This window comes from Leuciscus leuciscus (assembly GCF_965113295.1).
Source record: "Leuciscus leuciscus genome assembly, chromosome: 14".
Lineage (NCBI taxonomy): Eukaryota > Metazoa > Chordata > Actinopteri > Cypriniformes > Leuciscidae > Leuciscus > Leuciscus leuciscus.
Window position 1 is genome coordinate 13,350,665 of NC_138738.1, and position 15,565 is coordinate 13,366,229.

At 36.2% G+C, this 15,565-nt stretch overlaps 1 protein-coding gene across 2 annotated transcripts in view; it reads right to left on the bottom strand.

Moving 5' to 3' along the window:
- negr1 (neuronal growth regulator 1) overlaps positions 1–15,223 on the bottom strand; it is a 134,010-nt gene extending 118,787 nt beyond the window's left edge. The window contains exon 1 of one of the 2 annotated variants that reach the window (XM_082137405.1): positions 14,750–15,223. In XM_082137405.1, coding sequence (XP_081993531.1) covers positions 14,750–15,105 — 356 coding nt within the window. In that variant the 5' untranslated portion in view covers positions 15,106–15,223. The remainder of the gene's footprint in view (positions 1–14,749) is intronic. The other variant, XM_082137406.1, reaches the window with a different exon arrangement.
- Between the last annotated feature and the right edge of the window lie 342 nt (positions 15,224–15,565).

Sequence of the window (15,565 nt, forward strand, 5' to 3'; positions counted from 1 at the left end):
GTTGGGACTACAACGCGCTTCTTCCGGATCTCGTGAAAGTCTTCGGATTGTCGTGAAGTCACAATGTGACTCATTTCAATAATGCCAAAAAAGGGCGATGGTTGAGCTGAGCGAGAGACCAAAACCCCTTTGTTTTGCCTTCCTAAGGTGCACGGACAAACTTAGAAAACAGTTGGTAAACACTGTTCCTTAATATTATAACCCCAACATCTATCTGTGCTGCACATTTTATGGATGACAGCTTCCAATAATGTCATATATGTGAAAAATTATGTTTTCTGAACAATCAAGCATTAAAACCTGTTCTAGTACACCCCAAAAACAAACTCAAGACTTCGTAAAAAGGCATTTTAGGACCCAACATGTTTACACTAAACAATACTTTTGTTGGGAACTATGTAAATTGTATGATAAAATGTTATTTTATAAGAGAAGGTAGAGTAGAGAATGTTGTGAAAGCTAGGACTCATTTGCGGCATTGTACTGTTTAATAATAGATGTTTGTAATATAATGTGATATTGTATATTGTCTAAAGAAAATATGGCTTTCAAGTTTGCCAATTAAAATAAGAGTTGAATTGTAATGACTATAACTGCCATAGCCTACCTATGATGTTGATATAATGCATTTTAAATGAATAAAAAGAAAATGGATAATTTAATTATACATATTGTTTTATATTGTATGTTGTTTAATAAAAATAAATAAATCAAATGTGTTCTCTCTATGGCTTCCAGGTTTCAACAAATAAATTAGACTTGAATTGTAATGGTTTATGACTGCTGTGTGCCTAATGATGATATAACGTTTTTTAATGAATGTGAAATATATATTTTAATAAAACATTTTTCTTAAGTATTCTTTCTATGGCTTCCAGATTTCAACAATTAAATTAATTTATAATGACTAGTACCACTGCTATGTATGAAGCTGTTTAATAAACAGATTAAAATCTAATCTGAAAGGCCCAATATGTAGGCCTAAATTCTTTGGATTCAATTAATCAAAAAAAATATAGAACAATGTTATATATTTTGTTGACTTGTGTACCTACATTATCCCAAATGTTTCCAACAATGATTAAATCCAAAGAAATCAGCTTGTGTGAATTTAGTATAACATCTTGGGCCCTATTTTAACGATCTGAAACGCAAGTATCAAACGCGAAACGCAAATAACTTTGTGGGCGGATCTCGGGCGCTGTTGCTATTATACCGGCGGGATAAATTACCCTTGCGCCCGACGCAAATCTAAAATGGGTTGGTCTGAAGTAGCTACATTACTCATAGGTGTGGTTTGGGCGTAACGTGAAATAAACCAATCAGAGCATCATCTCACATTCCCTTTAAGAGCAGGCGCGCTTGTTCCATGGCGGGTTGCTATTATAACGGCGGATTTGCCAGGCGCACGCTAGGAGCGGTTCACAGCCGAGGAGACCGACGTTCTCGTCGGGGCCGTAAAACACAGAGAAGTGACACTGTATGGGGATGGGAGAAACCCACCCAAATAAGCTTAGGTTAAACATAATAATTTTGGTAAATGTGTAAGCTAGATCTATAAAAAAAAATTCACATGGACACCACAATGATTTCCCTCATGTGGAATATGTTTCCACGTAATTATGTATGGTTGTAATTTGTAATTATGCACGTGTTCTATCAGACAGGTAAGCAACTGTTTGGATATCTTTAATGACAAAAGACTAATCATTGTTATCTTATTAGTTAGATTTATACTCTTTTTCTTGATGTACAGCGAGTAACGTTTGTATCCAAAAATTAAATCAAACAACACTATTTTGCCAAGTGACATGGCATAATTAGAAAGATCTTTATTTGTAGAAACAGTAATACAGCATTACTCATCCAACTTTTATTAATATAATATTCTAATACCTATCTAGCTTACAAGCGTCTCATACCAGCCACCGAGCTAATGCACAGAATAATGTCATAACTTTCAACACACTCAAATGTATTTTAGTATGATTGTTTTGACGAAGTAAAACAGACCTGCGTTACCTCACAATTCTAATTTGTCAAATAAAGTGACCTGTATGAGTAGTAGTTCAGCACGAAAAAAAAACCCAGAGACATGTCTACACATGAAACAAGAAGCTAATAAACACACAATTACGATAGTATATGATTTCTGTGTGATTTTCATGCGATTTGGGGTATTTTCATATCAATAATGGATGTTTAGATTATAAATGCTAAGCAGGTGTAGCGATTAGCTGCTTATAAAACGCTATACATAACATGTTTCTGTAACTCTTTATTTTACAGTGTCCTTGTTACACTTTTCATGTACTTACCATAGTAATAACAGTAAATTATGCATAAATACATGCAATTAACCCTAATCCTACCCTAACCCTATAGTAAGTACATGTAGTTAATTAATATTACTCAGTACTTAAATATATAATTACACTCTAACAATGACACCTTAAAATAAAGTGTAACCCATATTTCAACAAAATGATATGACTAAAATCCACATTAGATCACAATCAGAAGTTATTACAAACACTCCTTGGTGGTTTAAAGTGAGTTTTGAGTAAAGCATATTATTAATTGTAATTGTCTTATGTAGCTTGTTGCTGATTGTAGCTCTCATGCATCTGCTACACAGGTGCAGTTATACATAATGTATTTTGTCAAAAGAATTCTTGTAAGTTCTTAAGAAAATTTTTTGTTTTGTTTTCTAGAAAGACTATTTATAATAGGTGGATAAATGTATTGAAATCAAACCGATATGGATGGGAAAGCCATAATGCCAGAATAATGGCTAATAGCCTGTGAATAAAAACAAAAGAATAGGCTAATAAAGATTAGGTCTCATACCCGACAGAGGTGTGAAACGTTTGTCGAGAGGAAACAATAGAAACATGAATGGGGCAGTTTGCCACACCATACACGGACAATAGACTGCAAGTGAGCTTAAAGGGGGCAATACATTTTTTCATTAGCCTTTTATTAGCATTCTCTAAAAACACACGACATGATCTTAGAAAATGTTTAATAATATTAATAATTTTAGAGATAACATCCTCAAGATTAAAAAAGAAGCATGAGCATACTTGTGGCTTCAGCTTCATAAGTTGCTACAACACAGCCACATACTAATATATTTGTATCCATTTAAAAATAATATTCTTAATATTTGTATTTTTGTTTTTATCTTTGAGCTTATATATCTCCATATTAATTACAGTCTGAGGAATTCACAGTATGTAAACTCTCAAGTGTTGGCTTTCTAAATATATGTTGGTTCTGTGTCTAGCCTTGGCCTAGCCTATATGTTGGTTTTGTCTCTAGAATGACTTTTGAGAAGCAACCTCTTTATTTTGGGTATGTCATTTATGCCCCCCTTGCCAAAATGGGGGTTGCCTGAAGAGGGGTTAATGTGCAGTGAATGTTGAACAACAATAATCAGGGGCTGTAGGTGATGTGGTTAAGGTTAAAAGGTTAAAATCACAAACATTTTAAATTAAAACTTACAATTGACAAAAACAGCTGACTAACCTGCCTTTTTCTAACCCAACCTAACCCTAACCCTAATACCTAACCCATGTTTTAAAGTAAAGAAGTCGTATGGGATGCAACAGTCAAAATATATCTGTGCTTAACTTTTGTTTAGCCTCTAAAGTGATTACTTACAATGTAGAGGGTTGTTAACCCATTTCAGAGTAAATTTATATTCAAAAGGATAAAAAATGTAATACAATATAATACAAGTGCTCAGTAAAAAATTATAAAAAATATGACTTGTATTACCTGCACACTAATTTAAGAGATTTAGGCTTCTCTGTATAAGGTACACAATATAACTGAGGAGCGCAAATTCTGTATTTAGCCTTTTATGTCATTTTGTTGTAGCTCCAGTCTATCATCAGGTTTCACGTGTGTTCAACTAGGCAGCTTTTTCTCCCTTTAGAAGGTGCAGCTTTTCCATAATCTCAGGGTTTGTGCCAATCTCTCAGATACCAGGTTAAAAGTGTCGGAGCGCCACATTGTCAAAGTGGAAGAGATGCAACAGTCTGTTCTTTATATGGAGTTAAATAGAGCTAGGCCTTTTAATTACACCCTAAAAAGCTATTATACAAGCTATCATTCCAATGATTATACACAAGTGGTCCTGCTCAGGATGATTTGAATTGAATTCTTTGTAAAGCTGCTTTGAAATGATTCGAATTATGACAAGCGCCATACAAATATCACTGAATTGAATCGAACATGACAAACAGCATATGTGAACAAGGAGCGTTCAGCACTGTACTACGACTCGACCCCTGTTGAGACTAACAGTATGTGCATAAATCAACAGAGATGGGCAAGTGTCTCTCAATTTTGGGCCTAATTCTAATTCCTATACAACAAATACTGGATAAATTATGTCTGTTCGGGCCCACTGGGACCCTGCCATATTTTGCATGACCTAATTCTGCACACCGCCTTCCTTAAGTGACATATTTCTCGCAAGCCAGCACACCCTTTGCCACCTAATGTAGTGGAAGAACTAGGCTATAGAAAATCTCGATCATTCACCCCTGATGTTTTCTTTGCGCTGGGAGATATCATCTCAGTGCTTCAAAAGAAGACGCAGCGAGTGAAGGAAACCCGTTCTTTGTTGTTTCTGTGCCAGTATTGAAGGTGCTAACTGTCAGAAAAATCATCCTCAATGATGGATCATGACATAACAAACTACCAACAGATATGTACTAGGTTGCCGTTTATAGCAAGAGGAAGACGTACAACATGAAGGCGTGTGTGTTAAGACCCCTTCATTTGACTGGGATGGAAGGTAGATGAATAAGGAAATTTAATGAGTGTTCCACCCTCACAAACGCTGCATTTTTGGCAGGGGCTGAACCTCCTTGGGTAAGCTTTTTCAGAGACCATTTGGCAGAGATTATGCCCAGCTTAACGTCCGTCCCACAAAGGTCTCTGATTCATAACAGAGATTTGAAAGCACACTTACATTCATCGAGTAACTAGTGCATGTGAGAACGCTTTAATCAGATACAGCTACAGAGCAAAGGGATTAGAAACACTAAAATGTAATCAGTGTGATTAAAACATTAATGCGTTCACATACAAAAGCATTTCAACAACAACCCGGCTACGCTGTAATAGCATAGTGGCAAAGAAGGGGGGAAAATATTCCACCATGCTGACAGTCAAATAGGAAAACAATTGCAGAGCATTTCAATACTAGATGAGAGTCAACAGGGGGGACCATTTTCTTTAAAGGGACTATGATAGGTGCTGTGATGCTGCAATAGGGGAAAATTGAAATGCTGCAGAGAAGGGAGGCTGAATCAAAGGAAGATCCGTTAAAAATGCGTCCATGCTAAGATGTCTTTAAGAAACAGTGAGCAACATGATGTACATTAGAGACACTGTCACTGGTTTCTTCTTAGCACTTGTGTTCCCGATACAGAAAATGACACCCGGCCAAAGTAACCATGGCAACACACCCTATGGACATGCACTAGATAGCCTCTGCTATCTAACACTAGTTCAAACACCTTGGTAGGCATTTACATAACAAGGAACAGTCCACTTGAATATAACAATTTGGTCATCATTAACTTACCCTCATGTTGTGCCAAACTTTACACGTAGTAGCAGTTCTACTTAGAACCATATCGTCCTGAAAAAACTGTTTTTTATGAGCAAATGATTTTTTGTGTTAGAGTTTAGGGTTCTTTATTCCCGCCTTTTTGTTTTTCAAATCTGTAACTGTCAAAGCCACCTCACTGTCTTGTAAATGGTTTCCTACCAATCAATATCACATTTGCACTCATGCTATTCAGGATAAAAACAGCACTTGTGTGATATTGTGCTTATTACTTGTGTGATATATCACATCACAGGCCTATGTATGAGACAAAAACTCATACAGGGGGGACCATGATTACCCTGATACCTTTTAGGGGCATTCTAACTGCATTCTATAGGCTATAGCCTATATCACCCAGTGAGTTGTTGCCCTGCATCATGTTCATCACCAATCAACTATACAAAATGCAAGATGAACTACGTAGGTCTGGGGTGGTGCCTTAATTATTTCAACACATCATTTTTCCATAACTAAATAATTAAATTAACGACAGCCCTAAAAACAACATTAAAGCTATCCTATGACTTTATATCACTTTTTCCTTTTGACATTGTGAAGGGCTCATATCCTGTCCACTTATGCTACTTTTAGCCTTCGTAAACAACTATTTTTACGTAAACAAATGGAAGAGACACACTGTAAATCTAAACTCAATTAAAGGCATCATAGAGGATTGTGAAGATTTTTCACTGGAACTTGTACTGCGAACTTGTTCCCTACTAGGCCTATGTAGTAGTCAGTAGTAAGAGTAGAATGTCAGAATCTATAGTATTCGAAATTCATTAGACAAAAAGTAGGCCTACCCGAATGACTTATTACTTGTGGCGAGATTCTGAAGTGCGCATTTCACTTTACTATCCCATGAGGCCACATGAGAGGATTTATGAATGGCATTGTAGCGATGCAACTGACGCTGGTCACAAGCAAGGTTCTTATAGTTTTGCATTTTTAAAATAGTTTTTATTTTAATATCATTTTCAAAGTTATTTCAGTTTAATTTAAGTTAGTTTCATTAATGGTTTTGTTAGTTTTAGTTTAGTGTTTATTTTGTGAACACATTTATATTTAGTTTTTATATATGAATATATAATTTAGTTAATTATGGTTATGCAGAGTTAACAGAACACTTCCAGTTAAAGACATTTAAGTTTAATGTTTGCAGTTTACAGTTAACTCTTGTGCAAACCTCTTAATAATAAAAATAAAATAATTGTTTGAGATTTAACAAAGAACCAAACAAATGCAACTTAAAAGTAAAAAATATTCATTCATAGTCATTCAAATTAAAAATTATATATTATTAAACATGTGGTTTATAAAAAAAAAAGAAAAAAATATGCGTATGATTATTCTTTTATGCTTATTTCTATGATTAATCCTTTCAAACATTATTCTTGTATTGATCCATTTATGCTTTTTGTCTATTGCATCTTTTAATATCATATACTCATATTCATGTGTTCTATGCAGACCAGACATTTAGTTTACTTCTACTCTGACAAATGTACGTCTATTTGTGGGCTAGATATGCTAGGCTATTTGGGGGTTTTTTCTTCCCGTTTTCTGCTCAGTGTGGTCTAACATGTGTGGCCTCATTTACATGAGATGGTTATCTTACTGGAATTAAGGTACAGCTGTATTTGCATGGAAATACGCATTTGGCCATTTCTGCTTCTTAGTGCTGGTTCACACAGAAAGTTGTTTTGCTTTGAAAAACAGAAAAAAGACGTGGGCAGTGGAATGGGGGGAAAGCGCAAGGTCTTGAGATGCGTTTTTAAAAAGTTGAACTTATTTTAACTTGAGTGCCGCATTTTTAGAAAGTCGTTTCATGCAAGAGACGCAGCAAAAGATGTGAGACTCGAGCGCAACGGTCAAAGAAAAAAAATCACTCACTGCTTTTGACTGAATAACTTTTGTAACTTAAGAAGGATTACAGTAATCTATATTTCATATACAGTGAAGTCTATGCAGTGTTATTTCACATTTGATTATTAATTTTCTCTACCTAAAAATTACTGTTATAGACTTATACCTGAAACAACATGAAAAGCATTGTTTATTTTATTTGTATGTTTGTTCTATTGTATTTGTGCTATTGCTCGTAATTTGATTATTTTATTACTGACAGTTTACTTGTCTTTAACAATATTTGAAATATATTTCATTTAGTTAGGCCAGTAGTTTTTGGTGTCACAACCTTATTTATTAAGGTTATGGGTCAAAAACAAGGAACAAATAACTAGGCCTATGTTATTTATTTATTCTTTTTTGTGGTGGGGCCACAGTAGAAAAAAATCCAGAGAAAGTCCTGAGAGGGCGCTGAGTATTACATGACGTCATATCTCTTACTTGGACACGAGAGAGTGAAAAATGGCGGACGTAGAATGGAGACTTCAAGGAATATACGACCTGCACCATCATGTATAAATGTATTCAACTTTTCCCCATGGTTTACAGTATAAAAGCAAACTAAAAATCACAATAGCAATATCGAATCGCAATACTTGTAGAATCGCAATTCCTAAAAATGACTTCTATTGTACGGACAAAAACAACTGAAACATTACATGCTTTTGTGTTCCACAGAAGAATGTAAGTCTTACAGGTTTAGAATGAGAGAGAGTAAACGATGACAGAATTATCATTTTTGGGTGAACTATCCCATTATCCGAGAAATTCATGTAGCACACAAGCGTCATCCAACTGACACAATAGAAGCCTTTTACACTATCCACAATGTGTGAAAAATGGCAAGCATTGTGAGTTTGTTTTTATGACTAAACCATAATCTCAGCACAGCACTTAAATAATTGCAGTTTGAGTACACTGCTTTTAGCACAATTTCATTAATGGCCTTTAAAAGAGTCTCAAGCTGTTTATAGAGGTACCAAACACCTTTAAAGCATTAGAGAACTGACAACAAAGAAAAGTTGGGTGATCCAAAAAGTTAAAAGTAGAGAGCTAGTACAAATTAAATGGCATTGTTCATGTTGGTTGGGTTTTGACAGCTGCAATTAAAATTCTCATGTTCTTGAAGGAAACCAGGCGCTGCCATCTCTCAAGAGGCAACTGCTTTAATTTCATAAATAAGCTCACTTCCCATCAGCTAATATTGTGTCATAATGCCAATCCTCTCTGGTTCTGACAAATGGAAAATACAACATTACGCGACCTATTAGGCAGCGCGAAAACAATACGAGATATGCAACGCATGAAAAAAGAAAAACGTTTGGAAGAACTGACGAGCATCTTAGCAGCTGACTGTCAGTGATGATGGTGTGGCGTTCCCAGTCGGAGCAAGGCCTTCAGTCTGCCAAGAATGCAGAGGCAAAGCTGTTGAGATGATTGATGACACGCCTCCACTGGCCCTCTCTTCCCTGCTGACATGCACTCACAACCCAACACTTTTCACTGCTAATTGGACAACCTTGCAAATTCCTTCTCTGAGACTGTGGTCCACTAAATTAGCCACTGATAACTGTCCAGTATTGGTTCAATTTATGAACGTCCAAAACTGTCATGCTGGTAAGGTGTCACTCGCACTGCAGAGGCTGTTGAAGAAACCTGTGTCAGGCATGTAATTTCTGAGAAATTTCCAATTTTGATGTTTTGATCAAGCTTGCGGGTGACAGTTCATTTAAAGTATAGTTAGGTTGAAAATGGTGAAATAGATGTTTTTGTTCCTAATGAGTCCCAGAAGACAAAAATCACATGATCTACTTTTGCTTGTTTGATTAGTTCGAATCACATGCTAATTATGTTTTTATCTGATAAGATTCAAGTAAAACAGATTAAGCTATATATATATAAATTGATAAAGCATTGTCAATTCAGATTTGAAAACAGTTTCTGGAAGATCTAGTGTTTTCAACATGATACAGCCCTATGCTTTTCACAGACACTAACAAAGTAAAACTGCAACAGCCATCCAACCAGCCAGACAAATCTGTTATGTAACACTAAAGTGGTCAATGGCTATTCAAAATTTTAAAACACTACCAGACTCAGTGTGAAGCTTTGCCAATCTTCTTAGCAGAAAGCTAACAACACACAATCAGATATTTAATATATTTTAAAACATGACCTTCTAATCTGTCTAAGACATTTGAACTACAAGAACTCTAAGGAGCTTTACAGGCTAAATTGTTAAAGTATTGTGCTATAAACTAAGTTAAATGGGTTCGGGTTTGCAGGAAACACACATGCTGATTAAAAGTTTACCTTGAATACACTGGAAGTAGTTTCAGATAAAAGCGCCTGCAAAATAAATACAATTCATTCTTGGAAAATTGCACTGACTATCAAGCTTGTACTTATACCTGAGATTGCTAAACCAAATACAAAAATCAAAATACAACCATTTGGTAGGTGAAATAGGAATCTGTTAAATAAATAATCCCTATAAAAGGGCCCAATCATCCAGAATATTACATTTTTTCCAGTATACAAGGGAAACTGCAATCAACATTGCCTTACATCAAGCAATTTTTGATTTCTTTGTTGGCAAACATAGTGATATGTCACATTAAGCTCTCAGAGGGGGAAAGAAAGCCTAAATGCTATTGATCTGCTTCACTGCTTTGTATTCCATTCACTAATAATTACCAATGCAGTCCCTCCAATTACTCGGCTCTACTTAACATTTACAGCCACGTGCAATCCACACACATTGATTCATTATGCAAATGACAGGGACTAATTTAAGGCTTGCTTACATGACTCCATTTAAAAACCTGCAGCCAAGGCAATGCACTGTGCACAATTGAATTGAGAGACAATTTCCTTTTAATGCTGAACAGAGAACATTACAAACATTTAAACCATTTGTCGACAGACAGTTAGACATATGATAGACGGACGGATGGATGGATGAATGGATGAATGGATAGATAGATAGATAGATAGATAGATAGATGTCTACAGCTGAAACTCAATACTTAGCCATATAGTATGGAGCCAATGAGAAATGTTAAAAAAGTTATTGTGTGCACATCCCCCAATGAGAAATGAGCCTTCAATATTAACAGTGAATGGTGAGGACTGATGATAGGATTACTGTTAAGGTGAACTGCGCAGGTCTGTATGCTCTCCAGTTTGAGAGTAGAGTGGGTGTCTAGCACCTGAGGGACAAAGAAGCTTATCTGGTGTCTAGTGAGCCTGCTTCATCAAAAGCCATGAAAATCAGTGACAGGTTGAGGAGAAGGGAGGTTAAATCTACTTAAAAGGCACTACTGTTTTTTTTTCAGAAGTGCTTCAGGTATAATTGCTTTGAATATAACCATTATCTGGTAGCAATGATTATTTTTTTCTGCATATTTTATCTCATAGACTCATGACTTCTCCCACAACTGGGAAAGGGGGCTTCTTTAGGAATATTCCATTAAATTGTTGCATATACATACATTATATATATATACATATATATATATATATATATATATACTGTATATACACATACATACATATACACATTTACTCTGTCGCAATGTAACAGCTAAACAATTTTTTTTCATATTTACTAAATTCCTTCAGTGCCTTCAACATTGAAAAAAAAACATGAATATTACAATATTATATCTTGCCTTCTGGTATTCGTGGCTGCTAATTGTCAGATACCTGATGTTAAGTTCTGGTTTAATAACTTTATCACCTTTAATATCCAGGGCTCTCTCTATTATAAGAGCAGCATTTCACGAGTTCACACTTACAATTAGATAGAGTAAAGGATATGCATATTTGGCCCGAACCCAGAGTAATCCCCCATCCCAGGTTTGGGATAGGACTAGTAAGGAGATGGGGTGGTGGAGGGATGCTGGAAAACTGTCATAGATCAGCGGTAAAAACTGCTGTATAAAAAACTGCCTCGGCCGACATTTGGCATTTTTGTACATTTTTCTGTTCGGCTGATGTGTCGGAAGTGGGACTTTTATTTTGAAGGTGCCGAGAACGCCAGCACATGAGTGCACCGCGCTCCCATTCTCCATCTTCATTAGTTTGCTCTCTCTGTTTAACAGTTTTTTTCTAATAGGTTGTTAGATAGAACTGTTAAATAGAAAGTAAATGGTACACGAAAAAGTATTATAGCGTTTTCTTTTATATTATTAATAATTGATAGGCAAACACTGTAATACTTTCTAATTTACTGTCATTATTCAGCAAATACGCATTTATATAATTTAAAACAAATCTTTAAGTAGGCTATATCTATTAAAAACCTTGCAGGCTCGTGTTGAATCCAGCTGTGAAATCTTCTGAAGTGTGCATGTGTAACCTGCATGATCGCCTGTATTCTTTGCATGACTGGAGTACAGCTGTCACGCACAAGCAAACTTTAAAACCTTGACTTCAAGCAATGCTGCGCTATATTCAGTTGTCATATTCATGTCATTTTTACTGTATATGCTGTATGTAAAAATGAGTGTTAACTTGTCTTTATTTGAAAAAATAAGATTCCCAGAGTGCACAAACTTACCAGATATAACTGAGTTCCCTGTTGGTAACAGCTTACTTTCTTTTTATTCATATTTTTTTAACCAATTTATTTTTATGAAAAATACTGTAATAGGATGAATTAAGAATCTTACAGAATTAAGAAGTTGCCATCTAAAGTATAAGACTGTTTATTTATTTTGAATACATTTTCTAATTATTTATTTAAAATGTATTAAATATTAAATAAAATAAATATAAACATGTATATCAGCCATCTGCCACCCTTCTCTCTCTAAGATATTGGCATCGGTCATTAAAAAAAAAAAAAAACTCTCAGTGAACCACTACGCAGAATTTAGTTTGACTCCTTGGCAAAATAAATATTGAAGCTAATAATCTATTATCATGAGCTATTCTTTACTTAACTCAATTTCACTGTCATCATATCTGTAGAATATGTTAATATATTATTGCAGCCAAATTGCAAATATTAAATGTAGGATCATTGGCACAAATTCAAGAACCATTTAAGGAAGATCACAGTCATAATTTATGCTCTTTAGCTCAGGAGAACAACAATGTCAAGGATAAAGACAGATTAGATCCACTCTAAGAAGCCATTAACATTTTAAATCCAAAACACTCTCCTTAATACATGATTAAATTTGTGAGCAAAGGAGTTGCTTGTAAATATATTTTTCTATCTATCTATGGGATCTACCGATACGGTAGGCCTATACTACTCCCACATGATTGATACAATTCATCTGAAATAACTAGCTGTACATCAGCAAAACAGCAATATTTCTACCACATCCATTAAATATTTTAGAGAGTTGCAGTTCAAGTCAATAATAAAACAGAGGAGATAACATAGGGGAAAACGTCACATCCTTGGTAACATCCTTGGGATTAATCATCACTGACAGTAAGAGGTGTGGCCTGAGGAGAAAAGGAACAGGTTCCCACCCACGGCTCCAAGAAGCACTGATGTTGGTTAAAGTACAGGCACTAAGCATTCACAGACCACCAACTGACATTCTCTGGACATCTGGGACAGTCATGATGACAGCCCTATTCACAGTACACAATAGCCTCCCATTGCATTTTTTTTTTTACCCAATTCTGAGATACAATAATGTTGTCACATTGAAATTACTTGGCATAAGTGCCTTCACTTCTGAAAATGTAACAACAATACAAGAAACATTCTAGGGTGTACTTTAGTTAAAGCGAAAAATCTAAGGTAACAATCAAGGCTTTATGGAAAAGAAAAGAAAAACAGCAAGGTGCAAAACTGATGCATGAATAGCCTTGTAAACACAGCCTAACCAATTGAGGAAGTTGACCATTACTTAAGCCAAGCAAACAATTTTATGGCAAGAGGTTAACAAAGGCTGCTGGACCATAACTATTTTGCCACAGCTTGAGGCAATCAACACAGATAATACGAAAACCTTTAGGCTGCCTAACTGAAATATCGAATGGACCAGATAAAGGTGTGTATAAAGGGTTTATGAACAATTTATGAACCAATTGTTCTTTTGAGTCGGATCTTTTCAATGAATTGTTTTTTAAAGAGCAACATGTACTTTTTGGAACGTTTTAGCGCGCGCAACGTGCCGAGAACAACGTGATTACGAACTTAGCCTACATAAAGTATTGCTAAATTGACTTTTTGAACAGGATCACTGAAACTGATTCAAAAGAGCCGATTCGCAGAAATGAGTCGGACTTCCCATCACTTTTCCCACCACTAGTGGTCCTGTGCTAAAAATATGTGTGCTAAAATATATTTGGAAATAAAAATGGAGACAAAATAAATATGCAAAGCGAGTCAAAATTACATCAGAAATATATTCTGACGCAAAATATTTTAAATGGTTTTGCAGTTGTAGCAATATGTGAACGACGTTTGGATCAGTTCTTAAGAAGGCAAATGGACAATGATCAATGGGGGAATCAGTCAATTTCTGATATTGTGAATAGCCATTTTGTTTAAATTAGAGCATAATATCAAGCAGAAAACGACGAGAATGGACATATGAAACTTAAAAAATAAAATAAAAACTTAAGAGTCAGACACTTGCATCAATACCGTCAGACACACCCATGAAAAAAATATTTCAATCAACGTGGACGGGTTAAATTTCTTTATAACATGTTTTAATCACAACGTGTGACTCAAATTCATAATTTAAAAACCGTGTGCAACTTCTCTATCTTTATTTTTCTCCAGGACGCAAACATCCGCGAGGCTCATTCGGACGGTGGGAATCATGAATGACTTCATTGTAATTGTGCAAAGTGTTCCGCTTGGCGGGGTTTACAAAACTCTACCCCCTTCCCCAGCTCCTTATGCAACCCCTTATAGAGACAATCTGCACCCTACACTTCAATTTCTATGATTAAGCCAGTGCATCTCCCAAACTAAAATATATGTATATGCCTATCTCGGTTCAAAAAATCAAAAAAAAAAAAACAACAAAAAAAAAAACCCCCATCATAGTCCCAACCTGTTCTGGTCAGTATGGGAACCAGCAGGGATTGTGACCCAAATAAAAGTGACGGAGCGGCACTGAGGGAATCTGCCGAGTGTTGTTTACAAAACTGAGAGCAGAGCGACCGATGCAGGTGCCAGGCAAGTTTAGTTTGAACACTTCTACAGTGACTTGAGTCTCCTACCTGAGCAGCGCGGTGTCCCCCTGTCTGCTGACCACACTCTCGCTGGACGCATAGTCCACAGTTTGTCCTGCGGGCAAACACGATGGTAAAAAGCAGCAAAGACTAAGAATTATAGCGGTGAGCCACTGACCGGAGACGCACGCATCCTGCACTGCAATCATTATGTCCATCACCGCCGAATGGAGTACGATCCGCGCCGTTATCAAAAATACAAATAGGCTACAAATATCTGGATGAAAATATATTAATCCTCCGCGAAAACCCCGAGAAATGGCGTTCCGTGTAGTTTTCCAGATTTGTTTTGATCGGAACCAGACCGCGGGAGGAAGTCGACTCTCCAGTGGCTTGCACACCATCTAGTGAGGAAATGGGAAACGGGAGCAGAGCTAGCAGCAGACAACCCCCCGGCTCTGATCCTGTTGCCATGCGGCCGTTTCCCAGGCAACCTGTTCCCTGTAGCTCGTGATGGAGCAGTTAAGCGGGTGCTTATTCTTGATACGGCAATACTATTTAAAAAAAAAGAGTGAGTTTTGACCACCCGAGGTTTAACGTCCTGCAACCTCAAGACGTCCTCCTGCAAACACGCACTTTGTTTTAGGATTAGCCTATTGCGTGTAACGTCTCGAAAACGAGTCATTGAAAAGGGCGAGATTTAAAATGACAGGGGTCAGGTCTTGTTTGTGTCATCAGTGGCCCGTGCAGCCCTGCAATAGGCTGCTATTCATTATCAGCAGGCTAGCTTGACATATTTCATAGTTCTCTTTGGTTTTTGGCTTCAAATTTAAACAAAAATGTCCTTAAATGAAACATTTCATA